At 46.2% G+C, this 16,567-nt stretch overlaps 1 protein-coding gene across 1 annotated transcript in view; it reads right to left on the bottom strand.

Moving 5' to 3' along the window:
* The window catches only part of CDH13 (cadherin 13), a 1,120,140-nt gene that overhangs the window by 28,187 nt on the left and 1,075,386 nt on the right, over positions 1-16,567 (bottom strand). Inside the window, exon 11 of the mRNA XM_066348214.1 lies at positions 1,660-1,802. Within this exon, the coding sequence (XP_066204311.1) occupies positions 1,660-1,802 (143 nt within the window). The remainder of the gene's footprint in view (positions 1-1,659; positions 1,803-16,567) is intronic.

The following is a 16,567-nucleotide window of genomic DNA, read 5'->3' as shown; positions in this document are numbered from 1 at the left end:
ATACACTCAAAATGGAGTAAAGACCTAAATGTAAGACTTAAAATCATAAAAATCCTAGAAGAAAATATAGGCAGTAAAATCTCAAACATTTCTCATAGCAATATTTTTTCCTATATATCTTCTTGGGCAAGGAAAACAAACAAACAAAATAAATAAATGGTATTACATAAAACTAAATAGTTTTTTACAGCAAGAAAACCATTAATAAAATGAAAAGACAACGCACTAAATGGGAGAACATATTTGCCAATGAATATAACTCAACACCAAAAAATCAACAATCCAATTAAAAAATGGACAAAGGACCTGAATAGACTCTTCTCCAAACAGGACATACAGATGGCCAATAGACATGAAAAGATGGTCAGCATCACCAATCAGAGAAATACAAATTAAAACTGAAATGAGATAGCACTTCACACCTGTAGGAATGGCTGTCATCAATAAATCAACAAACAATAAGTGTTGGAGAGGGTGTGGAGAAAAGAGAACCCTCATGCAGTGTTGGTGGGAGTGCAGACTGGTGCAGCCACTGTGGAAAACAGTATGGAGTTTCCTCAAAAAATTATAAATGGAACTGCCTTATGACCCAGTGATTCGATTTCTGGGACTATAGCTGAAGAAGCCAAAAACACTGATTCAAAAGAATATACGCACCCCTATGTTCATTTACAATGCGTTATTTACAGTAGCCAAGATTTGGAAGCAGCCCATGTGCCCGTCAGTGGATGAGTGGATAAAAAGAAATCTGTGGAACATTTACACAATGGAATACTATGCAACCATAAAAAGAAGGAAATCTTAACTTCTGTGACAGCATGGATGGACAAGGAGAGTATTATGCTAAGAGAAATATGCCAGTCAGGGAGAGACAAGTACCATTATGATTTCACTTATACATGGAATCTAATGAACAAAATAAAGTAACAAACAAAATAGAAACAGACTTGTAGATAGAAAACAGGCAGACAGCTGTCAGAGGGGAGGGGGGCCTGGGGGGTTGGATGAAAAAGGTGAAGGGATTAAGCAACCCCCATGCCAAACTCATAGACACAGACGACAGCATGGTGATTACCGGGGGGTGAGGGGAGGAGGGGGAGGTGGGTAGAAGAGGGTAAAGGGGCGTAAATGGCGATAGAAGGAGACTTGGCTTGAGGTGGTGAACACACAATTTAATATACAGATGGTGGATTATGGAATTATACACCTGAGACCTATATAATTTTATTAACCAATGTCACCCCAATAAGTTCAATTAATAAAAAATATAAATAGATACAAATATCCTTTGATAAAAAGAGAAATAAACCCTGGATATCAGCTAAGGTGACATACCAATAGGATGACCAAATGTTTGGTTACCATTTCCAGGATCAGCTTGAAAGTGAAAAGGAGGCGCTATGCATAATTATGCAAAAAAAAAAAAAAAAAAAAAAGAGAAAAGACATCAAGTTGGCATCCTCAGTTTAACAAAGGCCTGAGACTTCCGGACTTGGGGATGTTTCTGACTCACTGTGTTTCAACATGAGCTTTCCCTGCCTCCACCTACTTACATTCTTCCTAAAAATAGCCCCGGGCATAGCAGAATACATGTAAAAATGTAAAGATATATTTCTAACTGTAAAGTATATACCTGATGGCATTTCAAAAATTACTCACCACTGTCGATGGCCAGGAAGAGCGCAGTGTACACGCTGTCATGGACAAACGGGGATTCACGGTCCAGCACAGCCGTGGTATCCACTGTCCCGTTGATGGGGTTGATATTCAGCCAGCCTGCAGGATCCTTGTAGACAGAATACCTGAAAAAAAACCCAAACAAACCCAAACAGCATCAGATTACATTCAAAACAGGTTCAAGACATTTTCAGAGCGGAAATTGAGAGGATGCTGGATGTTATAGATTGTCTAATTGTTCTAATTTTTTGTAGGTTTCTTACTTCTCACAGAACTTCTATCACTTTAAACCTACTTGTATACTTAAAATAAGAGCTCTTAAGTGAACTTTCTATTTTGTTTTTTAAAAATCTAGCATGTGACCTTCTGCCAAGGAAAGAAATAATTAGTATATCTGTACAAAAACAGACAAAACAACAACAAAACCAAAAAGAACTCCCCCAAATGGAAAATGAAACCAGAGAGACAGCTTCACTGAGGTCAATGACTAGTGCTGGCAGTGCTAGGATTTGAACCCTGGCTGTCTAGTGCCTGGGCCTGGCTCTCAGACTCCACGCTGACTCTGCCCAAACACACATGTTGTCAGTTAAAATCATGGACGCTGGAGTGAAAAAGACCTAGATTCTAAATGTGTGACCTTGGACCAGTGATGTCTCTGTTTCTTCCTCTGTGAGGTGAGATGATTCTAGTGACCTTATGGGGCTGCTGAAGGCACAATGAGCCTGACAGGAAGCGTGTGCTCCATGCAGAGCACTGAGTGCTGTCACCAGAGTCACACCACAGATATGTGTGTGAGTGGCCCGCTGGGGTCAGGCCCAGTGTTTTGGTGGGATCTGCACGGTCCCTCAGAATGCTTTGGAACTTCCAACTCAGCAGAGCCCTGGGGAAAACAGCACTCTGAAGCCGAAACAGTGACGGGGAACAGATGGAGAGAATGGATGAGGCTACAGGTTCCTCCACACTCCCTTGCTGCCTCGGTGATCATTTTCTTTTTTTTTTTTTTTTTTTTTTCATTTTTCTGAAGCTGGAAACAGGGAGAGACAGTCAGACAGACTCCCGCATGCGCCCGACCGGGATCCACCCGGCACGCCCACCAGGGGCGACGCTCTGCCCATCCTGGGCGTCGCCATGTTGCGACCAAAGCCACTCTAGCGCCTGGGGCAGAGGCCACAGAGCCATCCCCAGCGCCCGGGCCATCTTTGCTCCGATGGAGCCTTGGCTGCGGGAGGGGAAGAGAGAGACAGAGAGGAAAGCGCGGCGGAGGGGTGGAGAAGCAAATGGGCGCTTCTCCTGTGTGCCCTGGCCGGGAATCGAACCCGGGTCCTCCGCACGCTAGGCCGACGCTCTACCGCTGAGCCAACCGGCCAGGGCTCATTTTCATATTTCTTAAAAACAGAAGAAATGTATTACTCCTGAGAATGAACTACTCTGCAAACACCCGTCTTTCATTTTGACTGCAATTCACACTTCTACCTGCAAACTCCTTCTCTCTTCTAAGACCCAGCTGAAGTGTCTCCTCTTGGTCCAGTGTCTGAGTCCCCCAGTCATTCTCCAGTATGAGACTCAGGCATTCTCTCCTCTAGGTCCTTGCTGGGTCCATGCATAGATTAAAATGCCTGTCAGAATATAATATGTGCCCTTGGGGGTCTGCCACTTGCATAAAACTGAGCTGCTTGCTGTCAGGGAGAGGTTCAAGTTGGCTAAACCACTGCATGCCTATTGTGCCAGGCTCTGTGCTAAATGATTCAGCATCGTATTTATTTTTGTGGTTCACGACAACCAAATAAAGTGGGTATCATCCCTGTTTTAAAGAGAAGATAACCAAGATTCAGAGAGGCTTAGCAACTTGCCAAAAGCAGCCTAGAAGTGGCGAAGTGGAATTCAGCACAGGTGCGTGTGGGACCCTAACCAGCAGACAGTGTGTTACATATGCCCAGGACCAGGTGTCGGCCATCCTGCATCCCCGGGGCCAAGCCGAATGTCTGGCAGTTACTGACTGCCCCATAAACATTATTACATTCTTTCTCTTTCAGTTGCAACAATTACGAAAACAGAAAATGCCAAGAAGGCTAACATTTGTTCCCCATCTTATTAGGTAACATGGTCACCCTTGCTCTAGGAGTGATTTGTGGTGGTTTAACATATTTGAAATAATGAAAAATTTAATTGGACCATAATTTATTCCCCGATTACTCGACTCAGAGTTTAGACTGTAAATAAAAACGGAAATAGTACGGCTTTCCACATTGGCAGAGAAACAGCGCTCTTGGTTTCTCCCTCTGTCGGTTTTGGTCTTATGCTGCTACGGGTTTGCAGTGCAATGAGCACGTTTGCTTCTCCTGTCATATGAGAAGTTGTTACAATGCAGTGAGACGCTCTCAGACGTTACCTTGGCAGCTGTCCCCTAACAACAGTGCCCAGGGCGGTTTGGTTGGCACGTGTCACATCCCCAGTGCAAGCGAGGGGTCGGGTGTTTTTACAGGAGAGCTTTGCACTATTTTCTTCCTTAAAAAAATAATTTGGGGTCCATTGCCGGTCTACTTCACAGGGCCTTTTGTGTTTCCCTCTGTTATTTTATTTGGCGCCTCTTCCCATCGCAGACCTTGGGAGGCTTGCCCGTGTCCTAATCTCCCTGAGGCCAACGTGCTTTCTCTGTCACAGCCGTGGACAGAGAAAGGCAGGGCACACTCCGTTCCTTGAGCATTCCCAAGTGTCCAGTGCTGGGTGACGCTGCGTCCATGCAATCCAAACGAATCGCTGGTGGAGGGCCCTGAACGTAGGTGTCATCTTCCCCAGCATGGCACTTTCTCGCCGAAGGGGAGAGCAGCTCAAGACCACCAGCCAGCTGCTCTCCGCTTCCCGGCTGACGGGCCCTCCTGTCAGATCAGCCCTTCTGACCAACTGGCCTGGCACTCCACGTCCGTTTCTGACATTTTCAAAGCTGTCTCTTTAATAAAACTTTTGGTGTAAAAAAATACCAGTGCCCGGCCTGTTTTCCGTGCTTCTAGGCCTGAAAAATGCATATGCCTTATTAAATTGGAATTTCCGGGCAATTTCTCTGTAATGTGAACTTCGCTTGTTACAGGGGAAGAAAAAAGCAAATTAAAACCAGGACTCATTTCAGCCTGTAATGTAGCTTCCCAGGGGCTGCTTGAGCGCTTGCCAAAGCTCTGCCTCTTTCAAGATGCCAGGCAGGCTGATTAGCAGGATCAGGCAGTGTGGGGCGTGGGGATGGGCCATCTAATGGTGCTCGACCTACACCCCTCCCGGGAAGCGGGCTTACTTTCAGCACGGCCCCAGCAGTGCAGGAAGGAAGCGGCCAGGAGAGAGGCCAGGGCCAGGTGTTGCTGGGAAGAACTTTCAGAGCCAGGGGCTGTGGGCTCGCCCTAAGGGGGCCCTGGTAGAGGTGGGAAGGAAGAGGAGACTCAAAGGCTTAATGCGCCTCCATCTGCAAGCTTCTTGGATTGAGGCTCTGTGCTGTGGGGATCCATGTTTGTTCAGCCCAGGTATCCAAACCACATGGGTTAGTATAGCCTTCCTTTTATTTTAGATTAAAAATGTTACTAAATAATACAGTACTATTAATACAGGAACAGCTAAATGGATTAATGCCATGTAACGGAACATTGGAAATGGGCAAGTTCTAGATAGATAGAAGTAGATATAGATAGCTAATATCATATATCTAAGATATAGAGATAGATTTTTATATATCATTATATATACTGCGTAGATCCATATATGTTTGGAAAGCTAATATTTGATGTAAGTGGCATGTGTAATTGTTTGGGAAAGCTAGACCATCCAATACGTTGTGTTGACTCGTTATCCATTTGGGAAAAGACTAGATTGGGTATCTTCCTGATGTCTTTTGACAGTTGGACATATTAGAATATGTGCAAATGCATTAAAAAAGTCTTGGTGTCTATTCACAGACTGGTGGAACGGATTCCTTTGGGGAGCTGATTTGGGTTGGTGCCAAAGCAAGCCAGCCCACGATCCCCAGGGCTTTGTAGACATATTACAATAATGGGAGCACTGGTCAAGAGCAAACACTAATTGGGAAACCAGCAGAAAAATCCTGGCTCATGTCAGGTATTATAGGGAGGGTTTGTTTTTGGGGACCAACATATGAGCCTAATTGCAGCTCATTCTCAAAAAGGAGTCACTAAGGATGGGGAAGACTATAAGAGCCCAGAAAATGAAAATGAAGAAAAGGGAAATGAGGTGGGATTTTATATTCCCCCTGAAGGAAGCAGACCACCCTGCAAAACCACAGGGAAGAAAGGAAATAGTAAGCATACACTCAGCTCCCCATTTAATTCCAGCCTGCATTCGATAAAATACCTGATTAAAAATCAACCACTTGATTTAAAAACAGAACTAGAAAGTAATAGGATTCTCAGTTGAAGCAAATACACTGGTTTAAAATAGTGCACGTGGCTATGGCTTGGTGTATAAAGAAAAAGGCACATTCCAAGTCTTTTGACAGAGATACAGAAGAGATTGAAAGGCCAGTGAATCCCAGAATCCTGGTTCCATTAGCTAGCCAGAGCCCGTCACAGGGCATGTGGAGACACCAGAGGCAGCATTCTCTCCTTCTCCCAGGGAACCAGAGTGAAAGAAAGCAGTGTTAGCAGCAGGAAGGACTTCCCAGGCATGGGGAGATGCCACAACCAATACAGATGGACAAGAACAGTTGTCCAGCAAGTGGTCTGCGTAGGACCTCTTAGGGTTTGAAGGATGAGGAGAGAGCTGGCCTAGCCTAGCCCAGTGTGGCCTACAACCGTCCATGGCTCAATAACATCTGGGACAGGGGAGGAGCTCTTGACATCTCTAGACCCTTCTCTGGACACCCTCACCCCAGCATCTCAGAGCCCCTGGTGGTCATCTTGCATGAGGCTCTACTAGAGTACAATTCTGACCATCATACTCTCATAGCCGCAGCCATCTCGTGATGGCACAAGGACCATGGCTAGGTTGGTTCTCTCCAGACATTCGGATGCCTACCATGAAAACAAGCAATGCCTTAGATCAGTGGTCCCTAACCTTTTTTGGGCCATGGACCGGTTTAATGTCAGAAAATATTCTCACGGACCGGCCTTTAGGGTGGGACAGATAAATGCACAAAATAAAATTATGCAACCGGTGTAAAAACTGTGGTATTTCTAAATATAATTGTCGAACTTATGAGACAAGCGTCAAGAGTAAGTCTTAGACGGATGTAACAGAGGGAATCTGGTCATTTTTAAAAAATAAAACATCGTTCAGACTTAAATATAAATAAAACGGAAATAATGTAAGTTATTTATTCTTTCTCTGCGGACTGGTACCAAATGGCCTACAGATCGGTACCGGTCCGTGGCCCCGGGGGTTGGGGACCACTGCCTTAGATCACCTACCACCCCTGCAAGACCACAGTTGGTTTGATGTAAGCCCCTTATCTCTGGTCTGTTGTAGTAAGTAGGAGGTGAGACCACTAGGGACCGTCTTTTGCTTAGACTGCTACACTGCACCTGACTCCCTGCTTCTGTTCTACTTATCACACTCCATTTTCCCAAGAGCAACCAGGGTGATTGCTTGCAATTTTACATCATATTGTGTGAGTCCCTGCTTAGACTCTTTCAACGATCTCCCTTTGGGCATAGAATAAAATCCAAGCTCCTGACCATGGTCTTCAAGGGCTTGCCTAACTCGCCACCCTCATTTCCTGCTTCTTTCCTCACTTTTCCTGAGCTCTGGACACATGGGCTTTCCTTTTGCTCCTTGAAAATAGCAAATTCATTCTAGTCTCCAGACTTCCTTGCTTGATTCACAGATTTCCCACTTGTCTCTTTAGATTTCCTCAAGTTTGTCTTACTGTCATGGAGGACTCAGCCCCAATAGAGGCCTTTATTTTCCCCGTGGAGATCAATGCTGATCACCCTCTCTGCAGTCTGCCTCCAACCCTGGCTGGCTTTCCAATTTACAATGTCAGCTCCTTGGGACAGTGACCTCATCTATCTATCTATCTATCTATCTATCTATCTATCTATCTATCTATCTATCATCTATCTATCTATTATCTATCTATCTATCTTTTGTGTGTGTGTGTGTGTATTTTTCTGAAGCTAGAAACTGGGAGAGACAGTCAGACAGACTCCTGCATGCGCCCGACCGGGATCCACCTGGCACGCCCACCAGGGGGCGACGCTCTGCCCACCAGGGGGCGATGCTCTGCCCCTCCGGGGCATCACTCTTCTGCGACCAGAGCCACTCTAGTGCCTGGGGCAGAGGCCAAGGAGCCATCCCCAGTGCCCGGGCCATCTTTGCTCCAATGGAGCCTTGGCTGCGGGAGGGGAAGAGAGAGACAGAGAGGAAGGAGAGGGGGAGGGGTGGAGAAGCAAATGGGTGCTTCTCCTGTGTGCCCTGGCCGGGAATCGAACCCGGGACTTCTACACGCCAGGCCGACGCTCTACCACTGAGCCAACCGGCCAGGGCTCTATCTATCTATCTTATCCAACCCTCCATCTCTGGTGCCCAGAAGAGTGCCTGGCACACACTGAGTAGGCCTTCAGTTGTCGAATGAATGAGTGAATGAAAGTATAAGCTTCTTCAACATGCTTTGACTGGCATATCTTAGGGGACCCAGAATTCTAAAGAATTTCATCCTGAGGTACCTGTCCACATCTTCCCCATGTATAGGCCTCTCTCTCAAAAGGGCCATCGGACCATCTTTCCATTTTGTTATAGCCATACTCCCACCTAAACGCTGCTCCAGACACCCTTCTGTGGGTTCAGACCTCAAACATGCTGTCGCCAGGGGCTTAGTTAGATCAGTCTGTGCGTCAGGGTACTAAAGACCACCCTGGGTTCACTGACTTGCTCGAAGGGCCTACAGGATTCAGGATGCAGTTATACTAATGGCTCAGATTTATCACCGTGAGTGGAGGCGGACAAGATCAGCGCAGGGCAGAGCGTGGGATGCAGGAGCGGGGACCAGGCGCCAGCTCCCAGGGTCCTCTCCCAGTGCAGGCACACAGGACGTGCCCAGTTCCCCCAGAATGTTATGATGACACGTGTAAAGTGCTGTCCACCAGGGACACTTAGACACTCAGTGCCCAGGGCTTTCTGTCGGGCTGGCCACGTGGGCATCTTCTGCCTGGTATGTAGCAAAATCATCCCCGACTTCTGGAAAGAAAGCATGCGTTTGGCATAAACCATATTCATTTGCACACTGTAGGCACAGCAAACCCCTCTTATCAGTAAGAGTGGTGGGAACCCTCCAGAAACCCTCCAAGTTTCCAGACACTAGCCAGGGGCCAGCCTCGCAAGCAGGCCTTTCTAGGGACAGCAGTCTCAGGCCTGCTCTGTTAGCTCTTTTGCGCATGGTTCATGATCAGAATGAGGATGCTGGTGGATCAAATTCCTACTTATTTTTAGAAAACATTTAATTCTCATTTCTCCTAAAACCATTTTAATCCTAGAGAACACGTGTCAAAACCCTTGAGGAAGCTGGAAATCACAAAGGAACATGCTCTGTTAGGCAAGGCGGTAGCTGGCTTCAACCCCTGTCACGTTCCCCTAACGACACACTGATTAGGCCTTCTGGGTTCAATGCAGAGAATTCTAACAATATAGATGAGCAGAAAAAAAGAAAAGGAAAATCTCCTTCATTTACCTCCAGAAATAAGCACTATTAAAGTTTTAACCTAGAGGCTTCTAGCCTATGAGATGTATAAGTGCATACGTGTATGTTTTTGATGTGACCATACTGTCCACTCACTCGTATTGTGTGACTGTTACTGGGTGTCTCACATGCCAGGCGCTGAGTGCTGTGTTAGGTATGCAACAGTGGTTTCCCTGTTTTGTTGGAACTTCTACTGCAGCAGGGAGAGAGGATGCTAATTAGTAACTGTCCAAATGGTTATTTAATTTCACTTGTGATTAGAACCGTGAAGGCAATTTCCCTCACATCACACCTGTGTGCAGAGAAAGTTCTTCTATTTTTAGTACTCACTTCCTGTTGGATCTAGAACTGGAGGCCCACATTCATGGATTGCTGAGGAGCCACACAATGTATCCCATCAGCCACGGAGGTAGATCTTACCCCAGTTTTACAGATGAGGAAACAAAGGTTCAGAATGGGCCAGTGGCTTACCCACATCATAGAGCTTTCAGGGGCCGTCAAACTTTTTATAAAAACCGCCCACTTTTGCAGTGCTGGTCAACCTGGTTCCTACCGTGCAACCAAACAGCGCCGCGATTGGCCCATCATGAAAGCTGGAACGCCCACTAGTGGGCGGTAGGGACCAGGTCTACCAGCACTGCAAAAGTGGGCGGTTTTTATAAAAAGTTTGACGACCCCTGTAACTGGTTTCAATGCAGATCTCTGTCTCCTGAATATAGTCTCTATATTTTGTTTGCCTTGAAAGGAGCCCATGAAGGTTGATGATTTTTCTATTCAATTGGTTCTCTAATTGTGACACCAGACTGTTGAGTATGATAGGGCCTTTTGGTTTTTACCAAGTTCTTGTGGTTCTGATTCACCAAATGGAGAACCTCCATTCTATTCATATGATTAACCTTGGGTGTGAAACCCTGGGGCTAAGTCCTGTGGCAGGCTTTTTCTTGGGTATAATTCATAAACAAAGGATTGGAATCTACAGAATGGTAACTTTCCCCCCAAAAGACAAAAAAAACAAACAAACAAAAAAACCCCAAAAAACAAAAATCGCTCACCATTAAATTGATGTAACACTTCCTTAAAATGATATTTCTGTTTATAAAAAAAATCATACACATTTGGGAAAGGTTTAATATATAGCACATGTGTCTGAATTTAGAAATTCGTCATTAGAGATTCTCAAATAATACTGGTGTAAGCTGTTCTTTTATTGGAAAGCTTATATTGACAACATTTAAGACAAACTTAGAGACTTACTGTGGGACAAATTACTGGGATGAAGATATCAAGAGTAACTGAGGTCTGAGAATGATTTACTAGAAAAAATCATACTCAGTCGCTTTCTGTCTTCGCTAGCGGGATAGAAAGGGCGGGGCCCCAGTGCATCTGCTGCTGACTACACTTGAGTATCATGAATTGGGTGTGTGGCTGCAGAAAACCCTTCCTGCCATTCCTGTACCGGCTCCTCCATTGGGAGCCTCGATGCACCGAGCCCTCCCTGGCAAACAGAAGGGACCTGGCGTTCCTTGAGCACCAGCTACTTGCCAGCAACCTTGCACACCATCTCTAAACACTTCCCCACCCCTGGTTCGAGGCGGGGCAAGTCGGCTTCTCTCTTCTCCCGGCAAAAGCCACGCCCACTTTCTTGTCTGAGCAACATTAATCCTGTGTTGAGGTTAACCACCAGTCTCCTTCTGTGGGCTGTGATAGGACCTTTTTGTGCCTGGGACAGGCCTTGGCTGTGACCAAGCTCTTTCTAGTCTGGCCTTCATCCCCATTTTGCAAAGTCATTCCCAAAGATGACTTACTAAGTCTCCCACCCTGTGTTTGAAACCTCTGCAAATGTAGCAGTTATTAAAAAAAGGAAGTGAAGTTTTCAGAGTGCTGCTTCTAACTTTTTTAAAGGTCCTCTAGTTATTGCTTCAGGCCAATTGATCACAAGGAAATACAGAAAAACATACAAAAACAATCTGTAAATCCACGAATTTTAACAATGTCAGAAAAGTTGGGAAACTGGGACCTTGACAAAGTAACTAAAATGTGGCTCTTTTAACAACAGGATGAGACTTAAGGAACTTCAAATTTCTGAAATCCAAGAACACACCTGTCAACTCTAGATGAAAAAAAACATGAGTCAACACTTCAGTGTTGGTGAAATTATTAAACAGGTGCTTTAAAAATGCAACTAAGATGGTTTTCATTGTTCATGATCATTATTATTAATTTCATTACTAATGATCAAGCCCGGCTCCTCCTATGGGACCTGTCAGGTCAGGGTTAAATTTTACACCTGCATATCCATGCTGGGTGGTTTTTTCCAAGCACTAGAAATTGCACTTAGAAATGCCCAGGATGGCCTGACCAGATGGTGGCTCAGTGGATAGAGTGTTGGCCTGGGATGCTGAGGATCCAGGTTTGAAACCCCAAGGTCACTGGCTTGGGTATAAGGGTTTTGGCTTAAATATGAGGTCACTGGCTGGAGCGTGGGATCATAGACATGACCCCATTGTCACTGGCTTGAGCCTATAGGTCGCTGGCTAAAAGCCCAAGCTTGCTGGCTTGAGCGAGGGGGTCAATGGCTTGGCTGGAGCCCCCCAATCAAGGCACATATGAGAAGCAATCAATGAACAACTAAGGTGCCACAACTATGAGTTGATACTTCTCATCTTGCTCTCTTTCTGTCTGTCTGTCCCTCTCTCTTTCTCTCTCTCAAAAAAAAAAAAAAAAAAAAAAAGAGAACAGGATGACCTGGAGTTTGATATGAATTGGTAGATGCAAGCTTTCCTTGGTGTGAGGCTATTCGCCCATTTGTTCACTAATTGGCTCTTGCCATGAAGACTCATCTTGCTTTTGCTGTGTTCCTGGGTCCAAGAATGCAAGGATTGTTCATCATTTGACTATTCCCCTGTAATGTCATGAATGAATTCCTGGCCACATGTAATTGTCTCTGACATTTTACCCTACTTAACTCTGGTCGGCAGATGTAGTGAGTCAGCACTACAACACTAATACAGCAGAGAGTACAACTGCCAATCTCCCAAAAGATGTAAGGTGCCAGGCGGAGCTTCAAAGCAATGTTGGACTAGGGCAGGGACCTAAGCCCACTGGGACACGTGAGAATGCAGCAGAGAGAAGCCAGTCAATGGCAGAAGAAATGAGAGGACAGTGAGTTTACAGGACCCTCAAAAAGGAGTCAGCTTTAGGAAAAAGGATTAGGAGAGGCCCTCTGGAAGATAGACAAAGCCCTTGAATGGCCTGGAAAGATACCTCTTGATAAATGTGCTGCCCAAGTTGAGCGTGAAGTGTAGTGAGTACTATCATGAATGTGGTTGGAAAAGTTATGTCAAAAGCAAAATAATCCATGTTCAAGCTAAGATTAGCTTATGATTGGGGTTCACACTAACCTATAAACAAACATTTCATCATTTATTCTTTCCAAAATAAGATCTCAAACATATATATATATATAATTTTTTTTTTTGGTTTTGAGTCAGATGTTGGCTCCCACTTTAAATCAATTCACTGTAAGTGGCCCCTTTCTCCCACTATCTTCTTTAAAGAAGAGATGTTGGTGGTCCCTGTTCTTGAAGGATTCATGATTTAGAGTGCACAGGCTGGACAAACGGCGTAGAGGCAGGACTCTGGGGGTATGGAGCCCGCAGGCTGAGACGCGTCCTGTGAAATTACCTCAGGCTCACACGCTTCCACCAAGGGCCCTGGAGACCTTGACTCACCAGAGGCCATAAAACATTTTCAGGAAAAAAAATGTAAATAGTTTGTACTAAAGTCTTGATCCTCGACACCAGTCTCCCCTCTGCTCTCGAACAAGCACCTCTGTTTTTGTCCATTTCTAAAACAATGACAAGACTCTGCTGTCTTATTGGGCTTATTTAAAGAGCTTTTCACATTTCTATTCCTTTAGGTGACGGGAGAGTCTTCAGTGGCTGCTGCACATGTTTATAAAATGCCCAGGGCCCAGGGTAGGGGCAGACACGGAAGGCCCACCCACCACCCATCGAGTTAGTTAGGAATTTCAGTCAAGCTTTGCCCCTGCCCCATGCCACCCAGACCCTGCAGCCTGCTCCCCACGGAGGCCACCCGGGCCCTGCTGTCCCTTGCCCAGCCTTCATCCTGCGGGCCTATTTGCTGGGCCCAGGACCCCTGGCTGGTGAGTGGTGGCAGGATTTCCAGGGTCTGAGTGTCTCCTGGAATGTCAACACATGAGCAGAGAGCAGACACTGTACAGTATTTAGGGGCCTGAGATCCCTAGACACCCTCTTTGGGAGACTTGGGGTGACCAACTTTAAATAAAAGCAGCCACTCTTTTTCTGATTTCCAGGACAGGGGCTTGGATTTCCTCTTTGCCCTGCGTGCACATGGATACTCTTAGCCTAATGTCCTCTGGCTCAAGGGGCCATTGCCTGCTCATTATTCCCATTTAGTCAGCCGATTACCAAACTTTAATAACGTTTTATTACAAGGCTGTAAAGCAAAATAATATGAAGTAAAATCGTCTTGGTGTTTCAGAATTTGGGATGGTCAAGGCCTGCCACAGCACGTGGCGCAGGCGAGGGGCCTCTCTGAGCAGGTCTCAGTGTGGCACAGCTCCAGGTCAGGTCCGGCTTTAGGGCACTGAAGCCATCGTTGTGGCGTCTGAGCCGGGCGCTCGGTTTCCCTGGGGGGTTGTCTTGAGAAACATGCTCAGTGGGACACAAATTGGGATGTCTGAAGACCGTAGGGAGAGTTAATCAATCCCTCCGCATCTGTTCTAGAGTTTATTTCTATTGGGTGATTAATTGACGTGCCGTGGCCTTTGCTTCGGCACTGGAGTCTGCGAGCCCAGCTGAGACCCAGAGCGTATTGGCGCTTTCGAGAAGAAGTCGATAAAGGAGGCCAGCTGCCACAGGGGCTGCAGTGAGATAGATGGCTAAGCCTTGCCTTCCACCTTGAAGGTCAGTGAACACGGCCTGGCAAGCGTCCACGGAGGAGGCTCTCACAGGCGGCCAAGCTTGGCTTAGGAGAGGGGAGGAGTCCGACCAGCGAACAGTCTGCACACACACGGCTCCTTACCGAGGCCGGTGCTTGGGACCAAGCAAGTCTGGGCGTGGCGAGGAGAGACCTTGCCTGGGAGCACATTTCTGATGTCCCTGGCAGGACTCCTAGTCTATAGGGGTTACCTCCAAAGCAGGTGATCCTGCTGGCTACTCCGTGGGAGCAAGCTGGCAGGTTAGTTCCCACCACAGAGCACTCAGAACCACATTCTCAGCCTTGAGTGTTGACTTTACCCACTCCCTCAACCCACAGTTTTTGAACAAATACCTGCCATGTACCCAGTGCTCCGCTAGGGTCTGGGGAGAGTGTGCTGAAGGAGGCAGAAAGCTCCCTGCCCTCCTGAGCCGTCCCTTCCCCAAGGGCATTTACCAGCTGGTACATACTTAGCAAAGAGGTGGTGAGTACCCAGGGGAGGCACTGTCTCCCTCTGTTCTTAGAGGCAGGGACCAGTCACATGTCTGGCCCACCACAGGCCTAAGTCATGGATGGGCGAACAGAACAGATAGGTGAAGGAATGAGCAAATACGTATATAATGTGCGTGTGCCTGGTGTATGGTGTAAATACCAGATATATGTTGGGCATGTGTGTGTATGTGTATATATATATACAAAACTATATTTGTATTACATTATATATGATATATAACATTATATATGGTATATATGCACACATATAACATAGTCATTACACCCTTATTATGCATTGAATGTTTGCATGCTCCCTCCCCAAGCCATATATCGAAGCCCTAACCCACAGTGGAGATGAGTCCCCCAGGGAGGTAATAAAGGTTAAATGAGGTCACAAGGAGGGGGCCCTGTTCTGACTGAATTAGTGTCTTTATAAGAAGAGACACCAGAAAACAATCTCTCTCTCTCTCTCTCTCTCTCTCTCTCTCCCTCCCTCTCTCATTTTCTCTCTCCCCCTCTGTGTGCATGCACCAAAGAAAGGCCATGGTTGTTTTTTTTTTTTTTTTTTTTTTTTACAGAGACAGAGAGTCAGAGAGAGAGGGATAGACAGGGACAGACAGACAGGAATGGAGAGAGATGAGAAGCATCAATCATCAGTTTTTCGTTGCGACACCTTAGTTGTTCATTGACTGCTTTCTCATATGTGCCTTGACTGTGGGGCCACAGCAGACCGAGTAACCCCTTGCTCAAGCCAGCTACCTTGGATCCAAGCTGTTGAGCTTTGCTCAAATCAGATGAGCCTGCGCTCAAACTGGTGAACCTGGGGTCTCGAACCTGGGTCCTCCACATCCCAGTCCGACACTCTATTACTGCGCCACTGCCTGGTCAGGTGGAAAGGCCATGTTGAGAAAAACTTTGATCATGAACTTCCAGCTTCCAGAACTGTGAGGGATAAATGCTGTTGTTTAAGCCCCCTGTGTTTTGTTATGGCAACCCTAGCAAACTGATACAATACTGTTTAAATATGAAGTTGAATCATGGAGTTGCCATTTTACTGGTTAAAACCTGTCACATGTCAGCGATTTGATATGGCCTAATCTAATACATACTTGTCTATACAACAAGGATGACATGTGGTAATTGCATGTTTCCCTCTGCTGGACAGAGTTCATTGATGGAGACATATTTTATTAATCTCTACTTTCTCTTCTCCCCAGGCATCCACCAGTATTCCGTAAACATGGGTAACTGATGGATAAATTACTAAGATGAGCTTTTTGAATTCCTGTTCCAACAGAAGCTTTCATATAGTTTAGATCATGGCTAGTTCACTCATTAAAAATAATTACCTTGCACATACTGGCAGGAGCAACTGAACTGTCCACCAAGAACTTTTCACTTCATAGGAACTCAAATTAAATGTGTTTTCACAAAACGCAAACACACACACAGACACACATACACACCACTCACAGCCCAGTGTCATCCAACCTTCTAGAGTCACACCTCTCATGTGCACATGTGGCTGTGGGGCCAGTGGGTAAGATCAGGCACCTTCTCCCCAGATCCCTGTGTGCGCACCAACAACTTACACCCCAAGGTCAAGGACGGGCTCCCCAGGCAGAGAGTGAGTGGCGTGTGGTCCCAACGCCTGCCCTGACAGGGTGCCCTGGCGCCCTGTCACTTACCATGTCTGCTCCTGACCCCCAGGAGTCTGACACCTGACGCTGCATGCAGGCGGGGCTCCTGCTCTCGGGAGGAGCT

The sequence above is a fragment of the Saccopteryx leptura genome, chromosome 9, assembly GCF_036850995.1.
Source record: "Saccopteryx leptura isolate mSacLep1 chromosome 9, mSacLep1_pri_phased_curated, whole genome shotgun sequence".
Lineage (NCBI taxonomy): Eukaryota > Metazoa > Chordata > Mammalia > Chiroptera > Emballonuridae > Saccopteryx > Saccopteryx leptura.
Note: the sequence above shows the minus strand (reverse complement) of the source record. Positions and strands in the feature narration are given on the sequence as shown.